The 26,425-nt window shown below is 35.4% G+C and overlaps 2 protein-coding genes across 3 annotated transcripts in view; one reads left to right on the top strand and one right to left on the bottom strand.

The window, feature by feature from the left end:
• Positions 1-26,425, bottom strand: part of Wwox (WW domain-containing oxidoreductase) — a 108,596-nt gene that overhangs the window by 66,418 nt on the left and 15,753 nt on the right. The window lies entirely within an intron of this gene.
• MFS17 (Major Facilitator Superfamily Transporter 17) lies at positions 67-12,993 on the top strand. 2 transcript variants are annotated; one of them, XM_066288031.1, is made up of 11 exons: positions 67-294; positions 5,224-5,388; positions 7,492-7,673; positions 7,843-8,082; positions 8,645-8,729; positions 8,851-9,070; positions 9,127-9,277; positions 9,466-9,598; positions 9,663-9,776; positions 9,831-10,054; positions 10,134-12,993. In XM_066288031.1, exons 2-11 carry the CDS (start codon positions 5,313-5,315, stop codon positions 10,314-10,316), a joined length of 1,608 nt encoding a protein of 535 aa, XP_066144128.1. In that variant the 5' UTR covers positions 67-294; positions 5,224-5,312; the 3' UTR covers positions 10,317-12,993. The 2 variants fall into 2 exon arrangements, with proteins under 2 accessions (XP_066144128.1, XP_066144129.1); XM_066288032.1 differs by lacking the exon at positions 67-294 and adding an exon at positions 3,835-5,026.

The following is a 26,425-nucleotide window of genomic DNA, read 5'->3' as shown; positions in this document are numbered from 1 at the left end:
TCTAGGAATTTTTTGTGGAATTTGATTGGTCACAAATCAGCTGGTTTTGAAGGGTAAGTTTGTCAGTTCTGACACCGTATTTGTCAATATCGATTTTTACGGGGGCGAAAGCAAAGAGTGGTGAAAAGCTTTTATTGTACATCTACGTCATTTTGGGGCTCGTTTGGCAAATGTACACGATAATGGGGCATTTTTTATTTAAATGGTGTTAGAAAAAATGCGATCGAATATATTTTCAGTCAGTAGCCATGTCGTTCTTCTCTGCAAACTTTGTGTCTCATATTGTTTTATAAGGTTAGTAGCTCCTGTTCCCTTAGTGCTTTTTCAGGCTTTTCTAAAAGTTTTATGTCTTTCACTATGATAAATAAGGTAAAATTTTCTTTTGAGGTGTTTGTTTGAAAGTGTAGTTCACTATCAATAATTAATAGTACTGATTTTAATAGTGTTTGGGATTCAAGACATTGCACAATATTGAGTCTGCAATTAGAGTGTTTGGGACAAAGACACAGTACTGATTTGTGGTGTCATGCTATATACTTAGCTGCCTAAGAAAGTAAATTCAACAATTTAATAATTTAGTCCAAAAATAACATTTTTTTCATGCTCAATTTTTTTTTACCCTTTGTTAAAAAAATGGGGCAGATGGTACACATATAAAAAATTTATTGTAATAAAACTTCTGTCAATATGTACAACTTAAAAATGCTACAAAGGGGTCGCAAATAGGTAGCATTGGCTTTAAGAAATTCTCCTGCAAATATAAGTCTTGTCTCGAAAGCTCTAGGTAATGATAGAGCATATGCATTCACGTAATTTAGATTAGAAAGACATTTTTGCACTACATATATTCTCATTTTTTGCACTAGTTCAATTATCTTAATAATTTCTCAAGTCGCTCTAGCCATGTTGTAATCAACTGAATTTTCTCATTCTTGTGGCTGTTTTCAAAGATGTCATTTAAGAAACTTTCTTGTTACATACTATTCAATTTATAATATAAAATTGTAATGAAACTGAATGTAGTGCTTGCTTAGCCTTTATTTTGTGGAAACAGTTCTTTGTAATTTTAGTGAAAATTTTATTTGCAAGAAACAAGGGTCATTCTGCAGCTCTCTTGGTAGCTTTCCAATGTGATTTAAGGCCTATTGAGGCATTAGTGTGAAACTAAGTAATGATAGGGTTCTTATGTGAAGGACAATGCTATTTTGTGTTTTTATAATGTCAGGTAAAGGGTTCAAACTAGATACATTCTGGGGGATTGTATAATATTATTTCAAAAACGTATTCATGTTATTCATATAATCTACAGAAATATTAATGTGGGTTTGTTATTTATGACACGATTTTTTTATTGATGACAAAGGGATTTTGATCTTAGAGAATATTCCATTCTATCTATTTTGACAATTTGTGAATTACAATCTTAGAAGATTTAAACAGAAGAGCAAATTCAAAATTTCAATTTGATATAGCAAAAACTTAAGCAGCTTGAAAGAAAGTTTGAAAAAATCTGAAATTTTAACACTGTATTTCGCTAATAACGTGTTGTGGAAATATAGATATTTAGCAAAATCCTACTAATTCTGGACCCATGGGCCCATCCTTCAACTGCATATTGTACCGCGAGTAAAATCCTGCTACAAAAAACTTGGTTACCACGTTTAGGTAGCACACCACCTTGATTTATATACACTATACTGATTATACACCCAGTATAAAGTAATATAATGTTAGAAACAATGAAAACTGGTAACCTGGATACCAATTTGCCTCTCATTGGTTCCAATCTCCCCTGTTCCCAAGATTCGTCATTAGCGCAATCGATGGTCCTATAGCGCGTTCTATTGCAAGTCGAATTTTATACAAAATACATACTTGGATCAAATTTACATCGATTCTCACACGGCTAACTTTAAATTAATGTTTTCTTGAATTAACTCTCAACCTGTAATAATAAAGAATAGCGGTAGAACTGGTCTTGCCATATAATAAATTGTAAGTCCGTTGCAATCAACGAAGGTGTAATGGGAACGATTTATAGAATTCAAGTCGTAGAATCATGGAGCTTATATTATACGTTTGTATGTCTCGTCCCAGAATATTACCAATAAGGAAAGTGTCTAAGATTTCTACAGATGCTTCCACACAAAAAAACTTTGTAGTCTTGTCTGACAAATCCACCGAGTTTCTTACTTTTCCGTTTCATCGTACTACTCGGCCGCATCATCATCTCGATTTGGATAAAAATTTAGGACTTCAAGTGAAGTTGATGTTGAAAGTTGCGTTCCTTATAATAATATTATTATAATATAATAATAAACTTGGCCTTCATCGAATCAATTCTCAAAATTCCAGCGAATTTTTTCTCCGTTTGGAGCGATTCATCAAAGAATAGTTCAAAAAGTTCAAAAGAAGATAGAAAATAATTCGAAAATCTTTAAAAACTGCTTGCTGGTAGCCGTTCACCCTGGGATTCAGTCATGTGTTGTATTCCGCTTATAATGTAAGAAATAGAGGCGATTACGGATTCTTTCAAGACACATAGAATTTATTTTCTCTAAAATTACATTAAAATGAATGGAAACAAACATTGTCAGCATGGATTAAAACTCGTGTTTTTGGTACCAAGCATCTAACTAATTGGTCTTTTGTCGGTCGCAATCTTTTCTGTTCTCGGGTTTGTCATTACCGCTTATTCCCTCGACAACTGTTTTAATTCTATGATGGTGTTAGTCACGTCCATTGGGGTTATTGGTGATTCTATATGTGGAATCCCCACCATAAAAGATTCAGGAAAAAGAAGATTCCAGTTTGAATCTGATTCCGACGTATATGTACATACAACATTTGGGTTCCGCGGACATGATCTCAAGCCATGTTTCAAGGACTTGGCCTAAGTTCTCTAACAAATTCTAAGTTCTCGCATTTTCCGAAAATTATTTATTTTTTTTTTTCTATTTAAACAATAAGAATAACTTTTGCAAGAAGTCAGTACTGTTTGAGGGCTCGTTTTTTTAACTAGTGGGATAGTTGGGAGGGGGGTCCCGTTAATTTAGCTTTCCCAAACGCACAGGGTCGTGCGAAATCGTTTTCAAAATGTATCAGATTTTGTTGTGAATTTTTAAGATTCTTATTTTAAAAATTATAACAGGCAATAACAAGATCTCAATGGATTATATGTATTTATGAATTCAAACTACTAAGAATTACGACGTTCCGTTTAGTAATATAATCATACACCTGTTGCTATTATTAAATCAATAAGTAGCAATAATGAATAGCATGAAAGGATCAGCTAATGGTATCTGAAGTGTATTGTGTATCAATATAAAGGAAAATGCAGTTTAAGTGGAAAAACTAAGCTCTGCGAAATGGCCATGATGTAATGTTTGTGTGGCGTGTTTTGCAAGTTTCGACTACATTTTTATTTTATCTGAGGTATTATAGTTTTATTGCACTGCATTATCCACAGAGAATTTCGTTGATCTTGCGGAATTATATCAGATTATATTGTCCTCACTTCACCAGGTTCGGATTGAGATCTCTTATGACCTAATTATTGTGAGATGCAGTTTTGAACGTTCATTTCTTTCAAATGACAATTTTCATAATTTCTCCTTCGTAGTCGTATGCCTAAAATGCACGTAAATGTGAAACTTTTCAAACATTTTACTCTTTGCACCCTTTTTTTGCACAAATTGTTACGTCTATTGAACTATTAGAGGTACAAATATTATTTAGCTACAATTGCAACTATTATTGATACATTTAATGCTACATATTATTACTTTTAATTTCATTGTTATTGCTGGAACGAAGATTTTCATTTTTTTTAAATCTTATTCTTTCAACCATCTTAAATCTACGTAATACCAAAAATCGGTGCCTCAACTCATCTGTTGAAGCACTTCTTTAAACAGGCATCAGCCAACAAAAAATATGTCGACTCGACCACTTGAAATTACATAATTTTATATTATTTATGATCATCAAAGTGTCTGTCTACACTGTTGGTTGGCAGTCTCATGCTCGCATCATTAGACTTAATTGAGCAGCTTTGACCACCAATCACTTAATCTACTTGATATAAGAACGGTTTTTATTTACTTCATTTATCAAGCTGTTTACAGGACACAAAAGCAATTATGTATTATTGTTTTTTTTTCTTATTTTTCGATTGCTGAAATTTGAGTCGAAGGGCTTTGTGCAAAAGGGTGCTGCTGTTATTTGCTTTGGTTGCTTTGGTTAGTCTATGCTAGGCGGTTGTATGACCAAATTTTAGACGACCGTAGATGTAATAAAATAGAAAAAAGTAAATTCGTAAGTTTATCATATATTAACGTTGTAACATGCAGGTATGATTGGTCTATATTTAGAATGTCCTTAAATATTTAAACACATTTTATAATTGCCTCATTTGCCCCGTTAAAAAAAGAAAACAATAAATAATTTCACAACAACTCATTTCCTAACTATTATTTATGCTTTTTTCGTCCTAAAATCACAACTACAACAATTAGGTAATACCCGCTTGAAATTCTTGAACTTTGAGACAAGCAAAACCGTAATCACATAATATGATTAGATTTTTTCAATTGCCCAGAAATAAATCTACTTATTTAACTGTCCTCGACGAGATATAAGTCCTTAAGAAATTTTTAATAATTTTCCAAGTTTTGCGTTCGTCTTCAGGACGATGCGTGTTAGTTGGTATATCCCCTTAATTCCTATTAGTAATATAATCATTTTTGATTTGTGAGCCAGTTTTCAATCGTGACTACACCGAGGAATACTTTGATAGTAGTTCAGGCTTGCTTATTTAGCACAACTCATTAAAACAAAGTTTAGTTTATATCCAGCAGTACATAATTTGTTTAAAAGTGGTGCCGTTCGGGGAAAGAGGCTTGAAAAAATTGTAATTGCCTTAACAAAAATTTTCAACTTGTATTATACAAATTCTCCTTTGTATCGTTGCCCGTTTCAATCAATTTAGTGAGCCTCACTCTCGGTGATTGCAGACTTCAAGGTATTTTAAACTAGTTTTATTACTAAAAAAGAACATGCATAACGACTTTGACCCGTTTACTTATAAGATTTATTCACAACTCGTAAAACGCTTCATAAACAGTATTTTTTGTCCTTTACATTTACATATAGTATGTAATCATTCATACGCTTTACAAGTAGAAATATGCAATTCATTTCACTTTCGCTATTTCTTAGTTGATCCAGATTTACATCGTTACCATTTACTATGGAGGAGCAGAAATATTGAGGTTTTGAGTTAATTCAGTGAAGTTAGTGCTGTGAAAATGGAGGAGCGCGTTTACAATAGTGACCTGTCCTATTCCAAAGAAGCGAAGAAGTGCCTGTTGTATAGAATATTTGGTAAGCTAGTGGTTAGTTGGAACGTTCCTAAAGCAATTTCATGGTAATGAATATGTGTAAATTGCCGTTCGAAGTCCTATTTTTAGCGAAAATATAGAAGGTGTCGCTAAAATTTACAGTGAATTAAACCTTAGGTATAGCGCCTGATAGATAATTTTTTGCCTTATAAAGGTCAACAGTGTAGTTCAATATCGGTAGGGGTAATAGCTGTAAAATTAGTTGTTTCTGTTTTTCTCCTCAAATTATTTTATGTCTTATCGTCTTTCCACCCATCAGAATGGCCGCAAAGTACCTTCGCTAGCAAGTTTCCATTTTGCACATTTTACTTCCTTGATGTTCAATTCTGTTCTGTTTGTTTCAACTTTTTTTCTACAATTTTAATACTTTTGGAAATTCAATCAAAACTAAATAAACTTCAAAATTTGATTATTTAAATTTAGTTGCAGAAAAGCCACTAATTAAACAGGTGCAATTACACCTCTGTATAAAGTGATTTTACAGCCACTATGTGTAAAAATTGGTAAGTTTGTTATCCATTTTTTGTATATTAACTCTGACTTACTCGTGAAAATCAAATTCCATATTTAGCTTTATATCTTTAATTACCTGATTTATTATATGGCTATTTGTGGTTTTCCTAATTTTCTATTTATCTGTGATAACGAACTGAAATTAGTAGAATAACCGCATTGGAATAATGAATGAAAAGTAAGTAATAATTTTATTAGTAAGTACCAAAATGATTACTTTATGTTCATTGTATCTCCTCTGCAAATGCTAAAAATTCCAAACTTAAACTATTAGTCGCAGAAATTAAATATTCAATTCCATTAAAAAACGTTCCCATGAATCATGCAATAGTCCATTGAATGTGATTTATTGCGCCATTTGATGAAATAACTCTAAAAAATTAGTAAGTCGTTAATTGAACATGCGATTAAATAGTAAAAATTATAACACACATAATTTATTTGATCTTTACATTGTTAGGCAATTAGTTATTACCCTGCGAGTCACATTGTTTAAAATCATGTGTGTTGTCGAGAGTAATGACTAAATAATACATGCACGCAATATAAACGAATTTCTAAATGTTTGAATAGGTTATTAACTTATATTTGGGTTATTTAATCTAATCTGTACATAAATGGGATCCGACTTCTATTACGACCTATGTCTTTCGATTGAAATCATGTGGGACAAAATACAGATATTTTCAGTCAGGATTTCCGCAACGTTGAAAACATTTATTAACAAAAAAATAATCTATCAGAATTTAAGTATCTGATATTGTTGTAATGTCTCAATCTCAATGGGCATACAATGATTTTATCGTCAAGTATAGACACGTGGACAGACATATGAAGTGCGAAATCTGTTTAATCTTTAATAATCATTACGTCACGGTTTCTGACGTCAGATCAATTTTAGAACTGGTCTTAATGGGCATATATACACATGGTTGGGCGTGCTTTCTGGCTTAACTGAAGAGGCAAATCTGCTAGTAAGTACGATACTTAAATTTGAACTGAGTAAGCCACCAGTTCTTAATACGCATGTACAGATCTATTCGCGAGGCTCCTTTATGCTCAGGTAGCTGCGCAGAACGCCTAGCCGTGTTTGGTCTGTTCAGGGAAACTCGCCAGTACGTGCAGACATATATGCGAAGAACTCATAGTTCGTTCTGTTAAAATAAGTACCGTACTGGCCGCTTTTCTTCAGGTTCTTAATTTTTTTTTATAAAATGCTTCATGACTTTTACCCTTCAATCGTCCCTGCATCCCTTGAATTTTCTAGATATCAATATATGCAATACCAATGTGAACCATACTGTATATATGTATTATTTCTTTGTAAAAAACGTTACCTATTAGCGCTGAAAATAAACAGTTTAATCATAATTTAACACAATGATTTGTTATTTCACCATATATGATTTAAATTGGGAAAAATCACTTGATTTACCTTCCATTCAACTGAGTTAAATCCTTCAACCGCAGTGGCAATTTACACAATACAATTGAAAATCGTTGGCTTTCGATTCTGTTTTATGACACTGATGAGTTTTATGGTTTGCGAGATGTAGGTGTATTCTCTCTTCAGGTCAAGTTCCAGCTAGACTAGTGTTATACCTGTTATCATGGTCAGGTTTCCTGGTTTCCTTCATGATGAGGAACGACATCAATTTAGCCATAGTGGCTATGGTAGTTGAGCCTCCTCACGATACGAATTCCTCCGCCGAATATTGTTTTGTTGTAGAAAGTAACAACACAACAGTTGTGACAGTAAGTTAATGAAAAAAAATGTTTTTTGCATGAGTAACTTCAGATGTTATCTACCTGATTACAGTTAGAGTTTTCTTTTTTTAAATGAGTCGTTTTGACGATTCAGAAACTATCAAAAAAATAACCTTGAAGTAATTCTTAATTGTAAATGCGTGAACCTTTCCTTTAGGATTATGGCGGAAGCTTAGACTGGTCAAATGCAGTCCAGTCCTACGTTTTAGCTTCGTTTTACTGGGCCTACATAGTATCTCAGTTAGTGGGTGGATTAGCTACCCAAAAACTAGGGACCAAAAAGGTGTTCGGCTATGCCCAGTTGGTTACTGCCATGGCCAGTCTGTCCATTCCTACTGCGGCCGAGACTCACTATGGCTTAGTCATTGCTTTACGCTTTGTACAGGGATTTGCTTCGGTAAGTCAAATGACCTAGCAAATGCCAAAGAAAATTACCGTTTGCGCATAATACAGGCCATTGAAAAGAGTTTAAAATGTTTATATAAAATGCAATTTCTGTTACCAATTAATTCACACCATTTACACAAAGGTAAGTTTAGTGTCTAAACCAGAGTTTACTGCGACACTTTGATTGTATATTGTATTTGTCATTAGAAGCATTGCTTAGTTAATTCAAGCTTTCATTATCATTATGCATTTGGTAGTAAATAACAGAATTGTTTTGTAAGCAGCAACACGGGTACTCAGTATAGGAAATTTTAAGATCCGCCATATCTTGCCATTAAGGCGAAGGGTGAATTTGTTCCTATAAGACCTAAACTTACACTTCATTGAAGATTTATATTTCTTCTTTGTGTTTGAACGTAACTTTCTTTCGCATTTGCCTATTTTGAATATTCTTCGAAATAGTGTGTAAATAATTGAAAGTATGGGTGTTTAAAAATCGTTTAGTGAGCTGGAACAAGAGAATTGCAGCAGGCCCATCCATTGTGCCTTCTGACTTAACGTACATATTTTAGGGTCTGACATGGCCTGCCATGTACGCGCTTGTGGGACACTGGATCCCCGTTCCAGAACGTAGCCGGTTTATGTCCAGTTTTCAAGGTATATCAAAATTATTAAATACATCACAATTCGACTTATTGCGAGTACTGTGTCACACAGTAGCAATATGTTTCCGAAGGCACTGCAAACCGTTAACACCCGTTTTTCTATCAATTCTCAGGTTTCAGCATTGGCATCGGTATCACTTACCCATTATGCGGGTTTTTAATTGCCAGCAAAGGGTGGCAATCGGTGTTTTATACCACAGGATCCATTGGGGTGGCCTGGTGCATTATATGGTACTTACTGGCTTTTGACAGCCCAGAAATTCATCCTCGTATCAGTTTAAGGGAACAAAAGTATATTAGAGAGAATACTGTTAATACTTATGAAAAAACCAGGTAAATTGAGTTTTTATATGGGTAGAATAAGTAGTTTATTTGAGGGTTATTTTTAGACAACAGCAGGTCCCATGGAAGGCGATTTTGACATCGAAACCTGCCTGGTCCATCGGTCTTACTACTTTCGGTAGAATTTGGGTGCACTATACATTTATCATTTCAGGCCCTCTTTATATGAAGAGAATATTGGGATTTAGCATAGAAAAGGTAGTATGTGATTAAAATTATATTAAGCTTTAAATTGGTAATATTCATAGAAATACAAGGAGTAAACTGCTGATGTGGATTCTATGTATAATAAACACATTTTGCAGTTTGTCCCTTGCTTTAGAAAAGAGACTGAATATTACTCGTCCTCAACTACTAAAGTAGTTATATTCGTCTGCAATTTTCAGAATGGCATGTTAAACGGAGCTCCCTTTATCTGCAGCTATGTGGCTTCAGTCTTTTTCTGTTACATTGCGGACAAAATACTTACAGGGAACTACATGTCGCTGACGAATCTCAGGAAACTAATGACGGCTCTTTGTAAGCGAAATTGCCGAAGTAGGTTTTCAGGTGTTTGATTTGGTTGTTTTTCGTGGATTTTTAGCTCAGGTAGTACCAGGACTTCTAGTGCCTCTGGTCAGTTACTTAGGCTGTGACATTGAGTGGGTGTTGGTCGTTTGGTTTATTGCCGTTACCTTGATTACTGCTTCCTACGCGGGTTAGTTTGAACGTAAATTTTACCGTTAACATCATCTTCTGTAATTCACTTCAGGTGCAATGGCAAACATAGTAGATATTGCCCCAAACTTCGCCGGACCGGTATTAGCCTTTGCTCAAACCATACACATGACAGCCAGTTTCCTCAGTCCTCAGGCCAATTTTCTCATGCTAGAGAATAAAGTTCATTTGATGTCTGCCTGGCGTACAGTGTTCTACGTTTGTTGTTCAATTGGATGTGTTACTTATATCTCGTATCAATTGTGGGGAACTGGAGATGTAAGTGATTTTACAACATTTTCTATTTTTTTTTGCACTACTCTCACAGAAACTGAAAGTGTTTCTTGCCACTTTACAGATACAGCCCTGGAATTATCCTCCTGGTGAGGGAGATAGTAAGGAAGTTGAGGAATTGGTAACAACACCCGATAGTGAAAATGGAGTGCCAAATGGTAAAGGTGTAGTTCTAGCATCCAAAGGTCTTAATGGAAATTCGTCAGTTTACTTTCCCGTAAATAGGGAAGACAATAATACCGCTTAAAACGTATAGGTACATAAATGTGTTATTCTGATATGAGTACATTGAACCTACGTACAAATTACTTAAGGGTCAGGGGTGAATGATTCTGTTTTACGTAGAGTACAGGGTGTTCTTTTGTAGTTAATTTTATTGATATTAATTATTGTTTTTTATTAAGTTTAAAACCGCCAACTCCCTTTGTTGGATCTAAGGTTAAAGTCTATGACAGAGCATGTTTTTCCTCGTATCTTATGTGATATCAAATTAGACTAGAACATTAAGTACTAATAGATTTAAAAGAGTATATCGCGAAGTATTCTTAGGTGATAGGTTTTGCGGGTTTTAAGCTAGGGTATTAACAACTTAGGGCAGGTTGAAACGGTTTTATTTTCAAGGTTAGTTTCAAATTTAATACGTATTTATTTCTGTTGCTTTGGCAACAATTTATCAATGGATCTTCATGTATTTAATTATTCCCGTCCTCTTTTATAGGGTGTTTTTTTTTAAATATGTGTACTACTGTTACCTGCGAAACGGTTATAGTTACAAGTAGCTCGCTTAATTAAGACAATATAGCTTTGAAGAAGTATTAGCACATGTAAGAAATTGGCACCATCTTGCCAAATTTGTTTTGAAATATTTAGGAAAACATGAAAATGGGACTTTCACCTCCACTTCTTCATAATAGGTTTTTCAACTGGAATGTTTAAAAACATAATAGTGAAAAAAACCAATGTATTATAAAAGAAAATTTTCAAATTAGAAAATAATATTTTTGGGTTCGTATTCATTAAAAATAGACATATGGATAAGGTGGTCTTTAAGATTCGTATGGAAGTTAGCAATTTGCCATTTTGTAGAAAGTATTGGCTTACGAAGTAAGAGGATGGACAATTTTAGAAGTTCTGACATTTTTACATATAGGTATCGATTTAGTCAGCCCTTGAAACTTGGTTTTAAGGAATTCAAAAGATGAAAATTAATAGTGTAACTGTAGACTTTTCGGAGGTAATCATAGTGTACGTATTTAAAAATGACATTCTGTACCGAAATTTACTTAATAATATGACAATCGCCATGCCAAAAAAGTACTTAAACATGACAAAATGCTTATTGGATCAATAGTTACTCATCTATTATTCCCAAGAAATATCTCGAACTGAAAGAAAAGTATGTTTTTTGAGAAATTTTATTTATTAAAAAATTTAAATTCGAATCTCAATCGAAAGTTTTTTGGTAATTTTTGGTTCATGAATTACTATGATACAATAATATAGTTAAAACAATGTAACAATTTAATATACGTAAGAACATAAAGCGTAGGTATCTTCAAACAAGTAAACGCACCAAACGTTTATGGTACAGCCTTACATGAACGTTAACGACCTCTTATTTAGTATTGTATTTTCTTAACGTGACATTTCACTTGAAACTTGAATCATTCCTTTTTAAATATCGACACTTACCGAAGTAGTACCTAGTAGAACAACCACATTATTATCACTTGACAATTTGTTGTAAGTGCACCCTATCCTAGATAAGAATGTATTATAGAAGAATGTTTTGAACGCATTTGTCACACTAAAATTCGCATTTTTCACAGAAGATAGTAAGAGTAATACTGTTGAATAAAGCATGAATGTTATAAAAATGCGATATTAAAATGCTGTTGTTTTGTTGGTTGGTGCAGTGTATAAGGTGGAAATTTATTGTTTAGTTTGACGGTATATATTGCTGACATCACGTAGAAAAACGGTATCAAGAGATTGTTCAGAGATTGTATTAGAGATTCAATTCCAGCAGATCTAAATACTTTGCCAAATTTATAGCACTTGATGCGTCAGGTATTTGAAATATCGATGCATTTATAGTATTAATTTTCGGTAAAAGTCCAGTAGGTGACTTGTTACGAGTTATTTTACGGACGAGACGATATTAGGATTTAGGTTTGGAAAACGATTTAGAGCGCTATAACAGTACGTAATGGAGGTTAATATATATTATTTTACTTCGTATTATTATACAATTGATAACCTATATTTCTTGAAAATATGGTGAACGACATATTACCTATGTTCTGGTTCAGTTAGGTATTTATCGAACCCTGCCAGTGTGAGACTCATTTTTTATTTATTTTATAAATATTTATTTATTTACGTGTAATATCGTGTGTTTAATTAATTTACACTATAATTACAGCAAGAGAAAAACATTTAATTGAAAAAGAATTTAAAAATATTAGTTGCGGAATGGACTATAATCTTGCAAACGATAGATTGTTTGTTTTGTATTATAATATGTATGTCTGGATCGCTTTTTATACCCTTCAATGTGCTTTGAGTTCTTCCTTAATATAACCTTATCCGGGGATATTGTGCATGGATCTACAATATATTTACGGGACCGTTATCAACTTTGGAGCTCTATTCTGTTAGGTATTTTTATACTTCTGGCACCTAACTACTAAATTTTGAAAAGGACTGACAAATTTCCCAAGTCAAACTTGACTTACTAATGGGAGCAAAGTGTGAAATCAGGTTCTTTTAATAAATTTGACAAGAAATTCGCAGTTTGGTCCTTCAGTGGCATTATTAGTTTGCTAAAAATTACTAGAAGGTAGATAACTTCTAAGCATACCTATATTATACTCATTAAAAAACTACATTTTCAAGGATTAAATTTATTTTTCATTACTAAAGTTTAGTTTTATTTTTTTAACATTGTCGACAATTGGAGCGTTCCTAAGGTTTTTGCCTGATAAATAGAAATATGGTATAAGCCAGGTGATGCACACCAGAAAAGCTGAAAAAGTTTAGTCTAGAGTGAAAATATTAGATACATTGCTTAAAATAAACTAGGAAACAAGGAACAGTGTTGTGGGCAAATACTCATTGCAGAATGCGCGAATGTATTATTCACAAGTGAGTCTCGGCTTGGCTAACGACCTGTTGGCCGAACCCAAGGCATTTGGCTTGAAACAGGACGATTGCAACAAGAGAGATATTTTGAGGAAATCTATAAATACGAAGAAAGATCTATGATGGTATGGAGTGGTACTATGTTGCATTATCGAACTGAACTGATTTGTTTGCCACTAACGTTGAATTAAGTGCTGTACTAAGATCATGTGCTCGGGTCTGTTATCCTTCCGTTGCATCCAGAACTCTTCTATATGCAATATAATGATCGTCCACATGTTAGCCAGATTACCACGTGTTGGTTCGAGAGCAGCATTGCACTCTTAAGAACTGGCTACCACAATCACCCGATTTAAATCTCATCGAGCGCGTACTGGATATGCTGCAAAAGCAATTGAATCCTGTAGCCCCAATACATCAAATTAAAGATGTAATGGCTTTATACGTTAGAAAAATAGATTATGATGCAAAAGTGCATTGGTAGGAGAGACATGTGGATGTCAGTGTGAGGGGCTTATATTTTGTAACAAGTCATGGAATAGTTTTATTCTACAATTAGTTTTAAGTCTCGAATGGTTACATTCCACCGCAGGGTTAGAGAAATATATTTCAGTTGCTCTTCTCGTGACGAATGAGAATAATGACTGTTCGTGCGTTGTGCAAATTTTTTTACAGTAGATAATAATTTCCTTAACGCAGTTACCGGTAATCTTGCAAAAATGTTCATTTGTAGTAAACCTTCTATTTTGACTCCTCGATTTTATCTCTCTCAGTCAGATCCTCAAAATAGATAGTCACTTATGGACTATTTGTCCATGTTCGCATTCCAATCCTCGTTTCAAATTATGTCTTAATCTATGTTTGAAAGTTATCCTTCACATCTTTCGTTCCAAATTCTCTGAGAGGTAGTTTTCATCTGTGAGTTGATCCCTCTCACTTGACGTGTAAAGCGCATCGCTTGTATCTTCGAAAATAATAATATAACGTAATGTTACTTTACGTTATCTGAAGTTAAGTTATATTATAATGTGCTTTTTTATTACGCAGGTACTATCGACGATTATGGCATGCAGCAGCTTACATAAAAGTGTCTTTATGATGGATGTAGGGTTATTAGGGAATTAATATTAGAAATTTTGATTTCGGTATATCGTTTTGAGGTCTAGCTCATGTTCAAGGGCTTATAACTCAAAGTTTTTACATGTTTACGTGTATTATTTGATTCTATGATTCGTTATCGTTATTTTGAGAAAAAACTTGTTATATTTGTTTTAGAGAACTGGCGAGTAAATAAAGTGTGGAAAGTGCGTCGTGGTGTTAAGGCTTGGAGCCCATAGGGGCTGACAATGTTGTATTTCCCCCGCTTTTAAAATAATACATTTTTCCAATTCGCTGAATTTTAATATTATTCAAGTCAATTTTTATTGATATCAACAATTTTCACCGATACGATAAATAGATGCATGAGTTTCGGCATCTTCTATGTCTCAGAAGGCGAAGAATTTTAATGCAAGAAATTACATTTATATATCTCGCCCTATTTCCCCTTCTTTGAATTGGGTGTACTTTTCCAATCCACTGAATTTTAATATCATATAAGTCCAATTTCCATATCATAGTCATTCTTATTGATATCAACAATATTCGCTGATGCGATAAACAGATGCATGAGTTTCGGCATCCACTTCCAAATCTTGGTATCTCGGAAAGGAGACAAATTTAATACAAGGAATTGCTTTAAATTTGTCATTTAAACAGAAATTTCAGCCCTTCAACAAATAACTGGTACCTACATAAATCAACATTATCATACACCCAGAGTTTATCACAAACCCGTCATCGGACTTGTACTGGGGATCGCCCCATATGGGCTCCCAAAGGCCCAGTTGACCGAATGTTCTCCACTACTGACGTTGAGCGATAGCGAATCTGCCTCGCTCCCGATCGATCCCTCGGGACAGTCGGATGTTTAAGGGTTTATGGAGGTTACATTTTTATGTTTTGTAATATACAGCTAGTTCGATCTCTTCGGAAGTCCACTTTAAGGGATTAGGAGAATTTTGGTCATACATACAGAAATGGCTTGTAATCTGCGCAGAGGGTAATTTTCTCCCCCTTATGAAAGACAGCCCCAAGTCGAGACCTTAATCTCATTGACGCATTCTTTTAATAGAACATTAAGCAAGTATTTCATTTGGACAGGGGCCCATGTGACAAATGTAGCGACAAAAGCTGATGCTGAATCCAGGGCATGCAACGGTTTATGAGGTCAAAGTTGTGAGGGGGTTTAATAATTACATGCGTGCAGGCTTATGAGTCAATTGCACGATGTATTTCCGACGAAATTATGCAACCCTTAGGCTTAACCAGCATATTAGTACTGCAATAGTGATTTGCCAAATTACGAAAGTACAAGCAATAAGGAACTATTACAACCTATAATACAGTACCTGTGTCATTACCCAACACACTATGGGCCATTATTTCCAGCAGAATATTTGCACGTCTTCCCCGTGGTCACTCTGCAGCGACCGACTTGGGGGACTTAATGATATGGTACTGCTACCGACAAGAAGATGTGCCTCAAGTTTCTACAACTTCTGGTAGCTCGAAGATTGGTGACGCACGTAAGCTTTGCGGCTACGTGCCGTTTGGTTGCTCATCTCACAGTATGTTTTTCATAAATTTTAAGGTAAATGAGATTTGAGCATACATTAAAATTCTCTGCACGCTCCAGGGCATAAAACACACATATGCGTGCCGTTTGGACGCGTGCACGTCGGTTACAGAGCGCTGTCAGGAACAGGGACGCTTACGCGTCAATGCACCGACGCCGGCGACGTCAGCCCGATTTGTGTGCAATTTTATGCTTATCGAAATATATTATTTTGGGTTTGGTCCCGAAACTGCTTGATGTGCCTCGGCAACTGTAGAACCTGATGATGGCGGAACTAAAAAATATAATTTTAGTTTGGAATTTATAGCGTTAACGTGAAAGTAGGTACCGTGAATATTTAGTGGGTAATAAAATAACAAAGTGGAAATTTGCAAGCAAATCTGCTACGCGGTCATTTCACTGCGTGTAATTGATTATTACAGATATATAGATAATGAAATTGAGCACTAATAGCTGCAAAATAAAGCGGATAATGGAAGAAATTAAGGAAAAAATGTGATTTGATCTGTAAATGTGAGTTAAAGTCGGGATTTAGAGTAAACGCATAAAAAACTTAGCCATTTTTACACCGGGTGTCTAAGCGAACCCTGGACATAGGAGATTGATATGGGAAATGGGTTTTTATTTTTTTGCGCCTGCACGGATTATCCAAATGACAAAGTTTTACATGGAGGTCATAGTACTCATTTATAAAAGACACACACAAAAAAAGACAAAAATGCAGAGCGGTAAAATTTCAGATTTTTAAAAATATTTATTTCACAGATCTTTTAGTTTTTGAAATATGAAGTTCAAATTGTTTATTATTCTTTAGAATCTACGTGACTAGGATTCACAATTTTTTATTAAAATTTACAGAGTCTATGTTTGCAGGCACCCCTTTTTTCCAGCCCAAAGTTGTTTGTTGTACTTTGCTAACCATTTATTTTTAGAAACCCGAGGTTCCTGTTTTTTCTAAAAATCGCCAAAAAATTTCTAGTTTGGCTGATTTCACGCCTGCTTACGGTTGTGTGTGTAACTATTTCATTTGCACACATATCTGATGAAGCCAATAATTAGAAATAGGTATCGCAAAGATTCTCACCATATTCTTTTCTTTCTCATTCAATCGATTCCTTTTACGCACATGCCACGACCTTTCCGTTGTAAAAAGATGACTATATTTCTTGTTTTAGGAGGCTAGACCACCCTATATATCGCTGCAATCTTTGTATTATTTCTTCGTCAAATTTGTATAGATAACGTAAATAGTACTGGATATTTCAAATGAAAGATTTCTTAAAATTTTCCCTAATAATCCAGTCACATAAGTGGCGATTTTCTTTTATTTTTAGTGGTACTTAAAGCGCGACAGTAAAAGCGTCGTTAAACTCCTCACCAGCCCCTTTACTGCCCGCCTTTCAATTGTTTCAACATAAAATCCGTCCAACAATAAATAATCGTTCTCAAACCGGGAGCGATTTTCTTTAAAACCCCTATTTGCATTAACTCTACATTAACCCGAAAAAAATCCTTGGGGTCTGGCAAAAAAACTCCCCGAAAATCCCCAGTTTGTCCCGCTTTCGAGCCGACACACCGAAGATCACAGGTGGCTGAGAGGGCCGATAATAAGGCAATTTAAATGCATAGCGAGCCCCGATCGGAGCCGAGGGAGCACGAGCGGAGCTACCCTGGTGCATCGTCTAGGGACACTAAAGGGGCGACGCCGCCCCTGAGTCCGGAACAAGGATAATAAACATGCACTTTAGTGTTAATTAGGGGTTTCTCGCACGTCACTGCTCGAAGCTGTGCTCGGATTTCGCAATTCGAGTGCGAATGTTCATATGGAAATGATGAGATGAAGTGTTGCCAGTGGCGGGGAATTGCGGATGATTTATTAAATGGCTCCGCATGGGCGCCAACAGCAAAATGCAGCCCCAACGCAAGTCCCACAGTAATGGCTGTTTGTGTCTGTATGAGCGATGTCTGTTGGATGTTGTCCTAAGTTCCGGAAACGTGGCTTAAATCGACAGTTCGGCTTGTAGGAGTGTGAATTTGAAACACTCTTAGCCTTGTGCTCGATTTATGCACTTGTGTATTATTCATGTTACGAAGTTATTTTAAAAAGAACTGGTAAGCTAAGGTTGTGATAAGATGCATTGGGGTACTATGTCCAATTTCTATGACCATCCGTGACCAATGAGGAATTGCTCAACTACAAATCATCCGATCGGTGGTTCTCTTGCTACACCAAACTCTAAAGTTTCACTATTTATGTTCACTATTATTTTTCTGCTTTTTATATCCGGACTTTCTTTGTCCCTCGTGCGGCCTCTTAAATCTCCATATCAATTTGCAAGTTCAGGTATGATTTTTTATTCGATGTTTTTGAATGACGTCGTGCATTTGTCGACGCTTTACATGGGTGCATAGCGTCGGCTGAACCATTTTGGCATCGTTTCCACGGAAGTTCTACTCTCTAAATTCAGAAATTTGGACACTGTGTGGTGATTCTTTAGGCTACTCCTATGAGAAAGACGTTGTGAACGAAGATAGCGCTCTGTTAAATCCGAATAAATTGTATATCTCAATTTTATTTCTTTGGTGATGATGAGGATGTGTGAGGTGTTCTCTCTCTCGGACATTGTCCTAGGGACCTCTCGCTTCGCACGAAATCGAAAGCCGTTATCCTAGGAAGGTTGTATCTCTCTTAGTAGTAGCGCATCGATGGAGGGTCGTTCAAATGCTAATCCCGGTTGTCATCTAAACCACGAGGCTGAAAACAACTAAACAGAAGTCCAGCGGCCCGGAAAAATCGGGTTTACACTTCGCACAATGGACGTCACACAGGCTTTGCAGACCACACACAAACATTCCATCTTCGGAAAAAATACGTCAGAATAGTCCCTTATTGACCATTCAAACATGATCTTTTAATGTTCTGAGGTAAATAACGGCAAAAAAAAAACGATTTTCGGTTTTGCAACAGAATTTTAACCACGTATTCTATGCATAAAAACAATGCTCGTATGCTGTACTAATTACATTCGAGCGGTGCTCTATTGAGAAAATACAGGGTGTTTAAGTTTTATATTTTTTCCAATTTATCTTCATAGCTCTCAGAGTTTTTGAGATATGTAGCTCAAATTTGGAGTATAACTTAATAGCATAATTAGACGGCTGTCCTTCACATTATTCTCTGATGGTGAGGAACTGGATAAATGTAAACTATTCACAGAGATGTGTAGGGGGATGACGACCAATTGCTTGGCCTCCTGGATCGCTCGATTTAACACTTCCAGGTTTTTATATTTGGGATTTTATGAAGGAAAATTTACTCTTTTCCTATAAACCCTCAAGAGGAACTTCTAAGGCGAATAACAAGGTTTGCTCTTAGAATAACTGCTCAGAACTTGAGAGATGTTTGGCAGTCTTTATGGCAAAGCTCTAATTTATGTGCAGAACGTAATGGCGATCATTTCGAACAAATTCTTTAACAATAACTATGTGACATCGTTTTAAATTATGTTGTTATGGTATAAATTTCTATTTAATTTATTCTGTATTTTAAATTCTCTTGTCTGCTATTATTTTGTATTTATCTTTTATGAAGAACTTGCTTTACTCTTAGATCGTCTATAAATAAATCCTTACTCCTACTTATGCCGTAGCAGTGTGCCAGAAAATGTAATATCAGTAAAATGTGGACATGCCAGGAATCTGCTAAAACTATTCGATCAAAGAACGTGCATCATTTCGCCATTTTGCAAATAACTAAAAAATAGTGACAAACACTAAAATAGTCAAAATACATAAAAGTTTATAAATTCAACAGGCAATTCAAGATTCTAAAATCAACTATTATGCAATACACTATCAAAACTTTTGAGCGATAAAATGGGTCATAATTCCAAAAAATATCATATCATCTTGTAGATTTTCACCATGATCTAGTATTATTTGATCATGTAGATCCTAAAGAGTTAATTATGTTTAAAATTTAAGCTCAATATTTCAAAAACTTTTTATCAAGCAGTTAAGAAATTTCTTAAAAGCGGCAATGTGAACACAAGTAAAAAAATTGAGGCGTCCAATATTTTAAGTATTTATTCGATTGATAAACGTTTAAAAACAATTTTTACTATAATTTTGGGTAAATTTTTAAAATCTATGAACTTTTATTTTCCAATAATACCTTTTTTCATAATTTAAGTCATGCGTTATTTTAAATATGGCAATTAAATTTTTTCTGCTATCTGGAAAATGCGGAATGTTAGAAAAATACTTTTTCAGCAAAAGATACTTAATTTTTTTAAGCTCTCTGCGAATTTATAAAAAAATTGGTATTTGGTTTAAACAAGCAAAGTTTACTTTAGAATGTCTTTTAAATAACTTTGAGTAAGATTTTGCTTGTGCGTTAGACGTCCCTTTTCATAACATGCAATGCTCCTTTGCAATTTTTTTTTGTTCAAATTTAGTTTCGGAGATAATCGCTTGTGTCACCTTAAACGAAACGCCCTATAATGAGACCCTTGTATTATTATCAAAAAATGTAACGACTTTCCTTACGAACGCATGTAAAGTTTTATCGCACGCAAGCAAATTGGTGTGCGTGAATGTTTTTTTGGGAATTCGACATCAACATGCGTGTGGTAAAGCTACCCGGGTAAATTTTTAAATGAATTTAGGAAAGACAACAAAAGTAACCCACATGGGCTCATAGGAAAAATTTTGCTGCTCGCACGTCTCTATCCCACGCGATTGCTGAATTGCAAGAAGCGATTGAAATACCACTTTTCACATTGGCTATTATTGTTGTTGCACTCGTTAGGTGAATAATTGTCACTACGTACTATCGATTGTTATTAAGTCGTTGGATATATATATTTTTTAATTAGTAGCGTGAGATACTCCCTGAAGATGCTGTGCAGACAAATTCTTCTCTGTCGAGATCCATAGATTAGTCCTCACGTCATGGACGTCGGCACGATCAAAGCTGGTAGATCTGCGGTTTCCTCGCAATTAGGCGCACTTTTTGCTGAAGGGACGATGAAATTCTAATTGCTGTATAAACGTGCTTCTGTTGGTTTTCCGTAATTTAGCCGCAAGTAATAATCATCATTCCCCCTTCTGTAGTAGATAAATTGAGATTGATAGGCCACTTTATTTTACGTACAACTGTTCATTATCCTGCATGGGTTCCTATTAAAGACGTTTCGAAGTATTCACAGCGAGAGAATACCTGAACGTATAACAAATAAATAAACAAGGATAACAAATGATCGATTAAACATCTAGCTGTCGAGTTTTAGAATAGAGGAAGTTATGCCTGGATCCAAAATGGTGCCATTTGTCCGTGATAACCGCTGTCACCGCATCCGTTCGCAGGCCATCTGACACAGCTCCGACGCAATAATTTCTCTCCCGTTGGAATGCAGGGAACCGACCTCATGGGAGAATCGGGAATTATTCGGGATTCTCCCTCTCCCGACATAGAGACGCGTCTTCGAATCCGGAGAACGGACTTGGATTGATTCAATTTCGTGTTTAAACACTGCAATTCCATAAAAACGACAATAATTATTGCTTCCTGGAGGGAGTAAAATTCCTGGGGTTAAATTCCGGTTTACACTGATTTGTATATTTTTTATTTATACGGGGGGTGTCAAATGTCACGGGATACCATTGCTGTCTCCTGAACGGTGAGAGGTAGGAGGCCTGTTAAAGCATAGGAATTGCGGCAAACTTGGGACTTGGTCAATGTTCTAAAATAGTGTTGCCAAAGTTTTCTCATTTTCTGAGATATTGGAAAATATCTGAAAAATGCCAAAATTTATTTGTCATAATAAATCGAAAGCTAAACATTTTTCAAAAAAATGTTTCGTACAAAAGTTTTTCACTGTTCTGGACTCTTGACGTGTAAGATTTCCAAAATTTTATATTTGGTCTAGTTTTCGAGATAGCGACCCCATACTTTGTTTTATTTAACAAGGATTTAGGTCAATTTCGGCATATTCTGAAAGTGTTCATTCAGGGCCTTTCAATTCTGTATCAGATTATAATATTTTCCAGCGTTTTGGCTTAAGAAAGACCATCATTAGATTTTTTTTTTATAAATCCGGACGGAATTTCATTACAATTATGAACATTAACGAGTAAATAACAAGTTTCCAATCTTAAAATGTTAATTTTCGAGGAAATTGTAAAAAAGTCAACTGCTCTGCACGTGCCCCGAAAATGGGGCAAATGTATACACGCCGCTTTAAAATGCTTTGACGCCAAACATTATAGGTCAAGGGGTAAGAGCACAATTAGTAATGTTTCAGGTGCAAGTTGTTATTTATCGTACAAAAAAATTTGGTTTAGTTTATAAATTAGAGAAAGAGGTTAAAAAAGGTATAATATATATAGTGTCCTAGAATGAGGGGGGTCAACGTTTAACCATATATCCCTTGGTCAAAAATGTATCGATTCGTGGTTTTATGTTTATATACGAAATTGTCTCCTTTTGAATATGCAACCTCTCAAAGTCTCATTTTTTTTAAGTTTTGTAGATGGGTCGAAAATGGCTATGTGCTTTGTAACGAAATTTTACAGGTCACATTTGACGGGGCTTATTATTCTAAAACCATCAGGGGTAGTGACGAATTGCTAAAAGGTCGAGTATTAAGTACACCAGAATTTTCTTTATACAATAACGAAGATGGTTGTTTTTTTTTAATGAAATTCTCAATCTGTTACGCAACTTTTTTAAAATCTTTTATTGAATTTTGATTTAGAGCGTCGAGTTGATGACAAAAAAATTAAATTTTTTATTTCGATTCCTGGAAAACAACCTACATGTAAGGTTGATTCCTCATAAAAAGTGTTTTATTAGTAATTATTAAGAAATTATAATGTTAGTTTTTGGGAGAGCAGTCCGAATGATACAATTTTCGAAGCGATTATTTCGTCGGCCTCAAAATCGTACCATTCTTTCCTACCTTAAGCAACCTCGCTTCTCTTACCGATTACGAGATTCCCGCACGTATCCTCTTTTTAAATATTTTGTTCGTGTTAGTTCAGGCCTTTAAAACTTAACTCCCTTCGTGATGATCTCGAACAGCATTAGACATACAAAGTCGGTTTTAAATTGAAGATAAAGTGTTTCCATTATGAGCGGGCTGTTTGTTTGTTATTTTTTATATTTAAATAAGTAGCATTATTTCTAGAATCACCCGAAAAACGCAAAAAGTTATATTTTCCTATTTCTTCTGGCTTAAATTGCAAAAGATGCGTAAAAAGTACGAGCACCTTCTTAAGACACTTTTTTAACAGGCAACAACATGAAAATGGTTTCTAAACGTATTTTCCTTAGCGGCCTTCAACGTGCCCAAAAAGTCAAAAAATGTAAAAATATACGGAGTCTTGCCTTTAAAATAACAGATATGTCAACATATAAATTACGTCTCCTTCAATTTTAACAGTCCAATTGTAATTTTTCTTTAAAATGCATAAGAGTTTGTAAATTCGATAACCAAAATATCGGTTTTGGGCATACCTGTAGAGTCAAAAAAACTTGAGAAAGTACAGGCTGTTATGTTATTAATTTTGATTTTTCACCAAAATTTTGAGCTTGTGAAGCTAATCAAAAAGGCAAAATGTCAATTGCAGGTTAGGGAAATCGTATCGAGCTGCTTTATGGCAGAATGCAGAATAAAAAAATGCGAAAAAATAATTCGGGAGCTGTAGAGGTAAAAGGGAATACAGCCCGTAGGGTATCAAACAGAATCATAATGTCTTGAAGTTGATGTACGGCTCGCTCTCCCATGACGATTATGTTCCTGTACTTATAAAGTAAATTATAGAGAATTTGATGGATTTGTAGCACCAATGTCGATGCACTTCAGAATTTTTCCCGTTCGCTCCCATTTTTTCACACCTTCGGCTGCAACATTAGAGTACCATGATGGTCACTTCGGTGGTGCTAAATATTCTGTCCAAAGCTAATAATACTATTAGGAGATTAGAAATCCTAGAGCGACCACTAACTACCACTTATTAAATTACAGGCTTCCGCCGAAGAATCTCCTCGGGGTCCTCGAAAACATAATTACGAAGTGGGCGTGCAAAAACACGAAGCAATTACGGCGCCCGGCGAGCTGTTATTATGTGGTGGCAGGCCTCGGAGCGGGTACGGTCCTGCCTGCTACCGTAGGTGGGTACCTCAACCAGTGAAAGTCAGCTACGACCACATTTGAAATAGTATATTCTTCATTAGAGACTAAATATGCGATGTGATGATTAAAATTCGTTCGGAAGTAAAGATTTATTTGACACATAATTACGACCGAATGAGAGATTGTTATCCCGGAGTACTGCCTTAAGTGCCTCTTAGTTTAGCGCTACCTATTAAAGTAGCTGCAACTCTTATTTACTACCTACCAATGTTTTGTCTGGCCTGGTAGATCGTTTCCTCTTTGCCGCCCCTTCGAGGACCACACACGATATAAAAAACTGAAACAGACAGGGGGTTGCGTCAAACAATGTAAGCGATGTTGTCTAACATAAGGGCCCAGGGTGAATTTATCTGCCCATATGTCGCCAGTTTAGAATTCTGGTGCCTTATGCCCTGCGGTTTGAGTGTGGTTTTCAGGTATCTCGGGAACACTTGTGTTTAATGAGGAAAGCTTTAATGAACTGGGATCAGTACTGTATTAGCCAAATGGTTTTTTTTATAAGGGCTCAAGAAACGGCATTGTTTAGCATAGAATGTGCAGTTACGTTAATGAGGTACTTTTCATATAAAAAACTTTTTGTGTACTCTAACTCCAAAATATGTCCCATGGGCGCTCTTCGGTATAATTTTTTTTGGACTCTGGTATTAAAATCGTTATTTCCATCTAACATTTGGCGCAGCGAAATGAGCTGTTTCATTTTTTTTCCTATATGACGTGGGTTGCATTCTAATGTCCTTTTGCACATATATTTCCAATTCAATTATTCCAAAGCGTGTTCTAGTGAGTGCACGTTAACATAATTTTTTCCAACCTTTTGCGTTACTAATTGCAGTTCCAACACCTCTTCTCAATGCTGCGTGTCTTTCTTCGCACCCTTCCCGCACGCATTTTGGGAATAAGTCCAAAACGTGTTTCCTGAGAAGCCCTTTGGTATAGTTATTTTGAAAATAGATGTATAATCTTTGCATTATTTATAATATTTTGCGCTTCGAAACGCAGCTTCTCACCTATTATCAGTGTTCCTTGTACCACATTCGTTTCTAAAATTAGATGGATTTTCAATTTTTCGCTTCTTTTCCACCCCTCTTTACTGCCACGCATATTTGGTCGTAATCATAAAGCAACTTCGGTAGGATGCTTTTCAATACGAGTCCCTTAAGAATTAATTTTTTCATTTGAGTCCGAAATTTTACATTCTGATATGCATTTTTTCCAGTTTATTTTCGTGCTTCGTGTTTATCGTGAATTTATAGCATAATTATAAACCTTGTGACTGAAGTGCCTGCTACTACATTGGTTGTTGATATGATCTCCTCAATGTTCTTGCAAATCTCTCTGCATACAGGCATATCATATTATGCATGTTTGGTGTACAGTGACAGAAAGCACCGAACATATATTTAACGTAGACAGTTCACTCAACTGCAGCACCTTGATCTAGTCAGATTAAAGTACCGTGCGTAAAAAAATTAGGTGTTTCATAATTTCGTGGCTTCCTTTTGCTCATTCTTATCATTCAAAAACACACTGAAACAGTGGGTAAGAGAGACAAGGGCCAGATGCAGTCGAGTTATCAAGGATGTATGTAGGCCTTTAGCCAAGTGGCTTTTCCATGATAAATATATGTTCAGTGCGAGAAATTTATCTGGCGACTCCAACCGGTCGGTGGGCAGATAGTCTAGTTTCCATAATACGACATATGTAATTCCCAAGCAGGCCTTTGTACCTGAATACCACGATAATCCATTTACAGAATAATAAACATTTATCCGCTAATTGAGATTAATATGTTTTGACAATTTTTTAGCTATAGGAGTAAGAGGCTGTAGATTACTGTAATCTGTAGTTACTCTAAGGGCTCTTACAGACGGACAATTTGTTTAAGGCTACCCAAATCTGGATTTTGTCACCGTGTACCTTTACTTCCTTGATTCCGTTCCACACAAACTGCTCGGTGGCGTGACTGAGTAGCGCGACGAAATCGTTAATATGTATAAACGACCTAATGGCTACGCGGTCGCACGACGATGTGGCTCGTCTGTAGACACTCTAGCTCCAGCGATGTCGAAAAGGTATGATATTTTTCAATGCGAGAATTACCACGAAAACGGACATTTCTGAAGCCAGTTATGAACAAAGCTTAAGTTCCAATATTAACTCAAGGGGACTTCGATAGAAACTAATTCTATTGTAATTTAGAGAAACTAAAAACCTCGATCCAGACAAACTCGTTCACGGGAATGAGCCGTTTTAGGACTAGAAACTGGGTTCGATGTCAATTTATCACCAAAATACGAAAATTTTAACTGCACAGAAATATCTCAAGATTGGATTGAG

This window comes from Euwallacea fornicatus, chromosome 12 (genome assembly GCF_040115645.1).
Source record: "Euwallacea fornicatus isolate EFF26 chromosome 12, ASM4011564v1, whole genome shotgun sequence".
Lineage (NCBI taxonomy): Eukaryota > Metazoa > Arthropoda > Insecta > Coleoptera > Curculionidae > Euwallacea > Euwallacea fornicatus.
The sequence above is the reverse complement of the archived record's forward strand: the minus strand, read 5'-3'. Positions and strand labels throughout refer to the sequence as shown.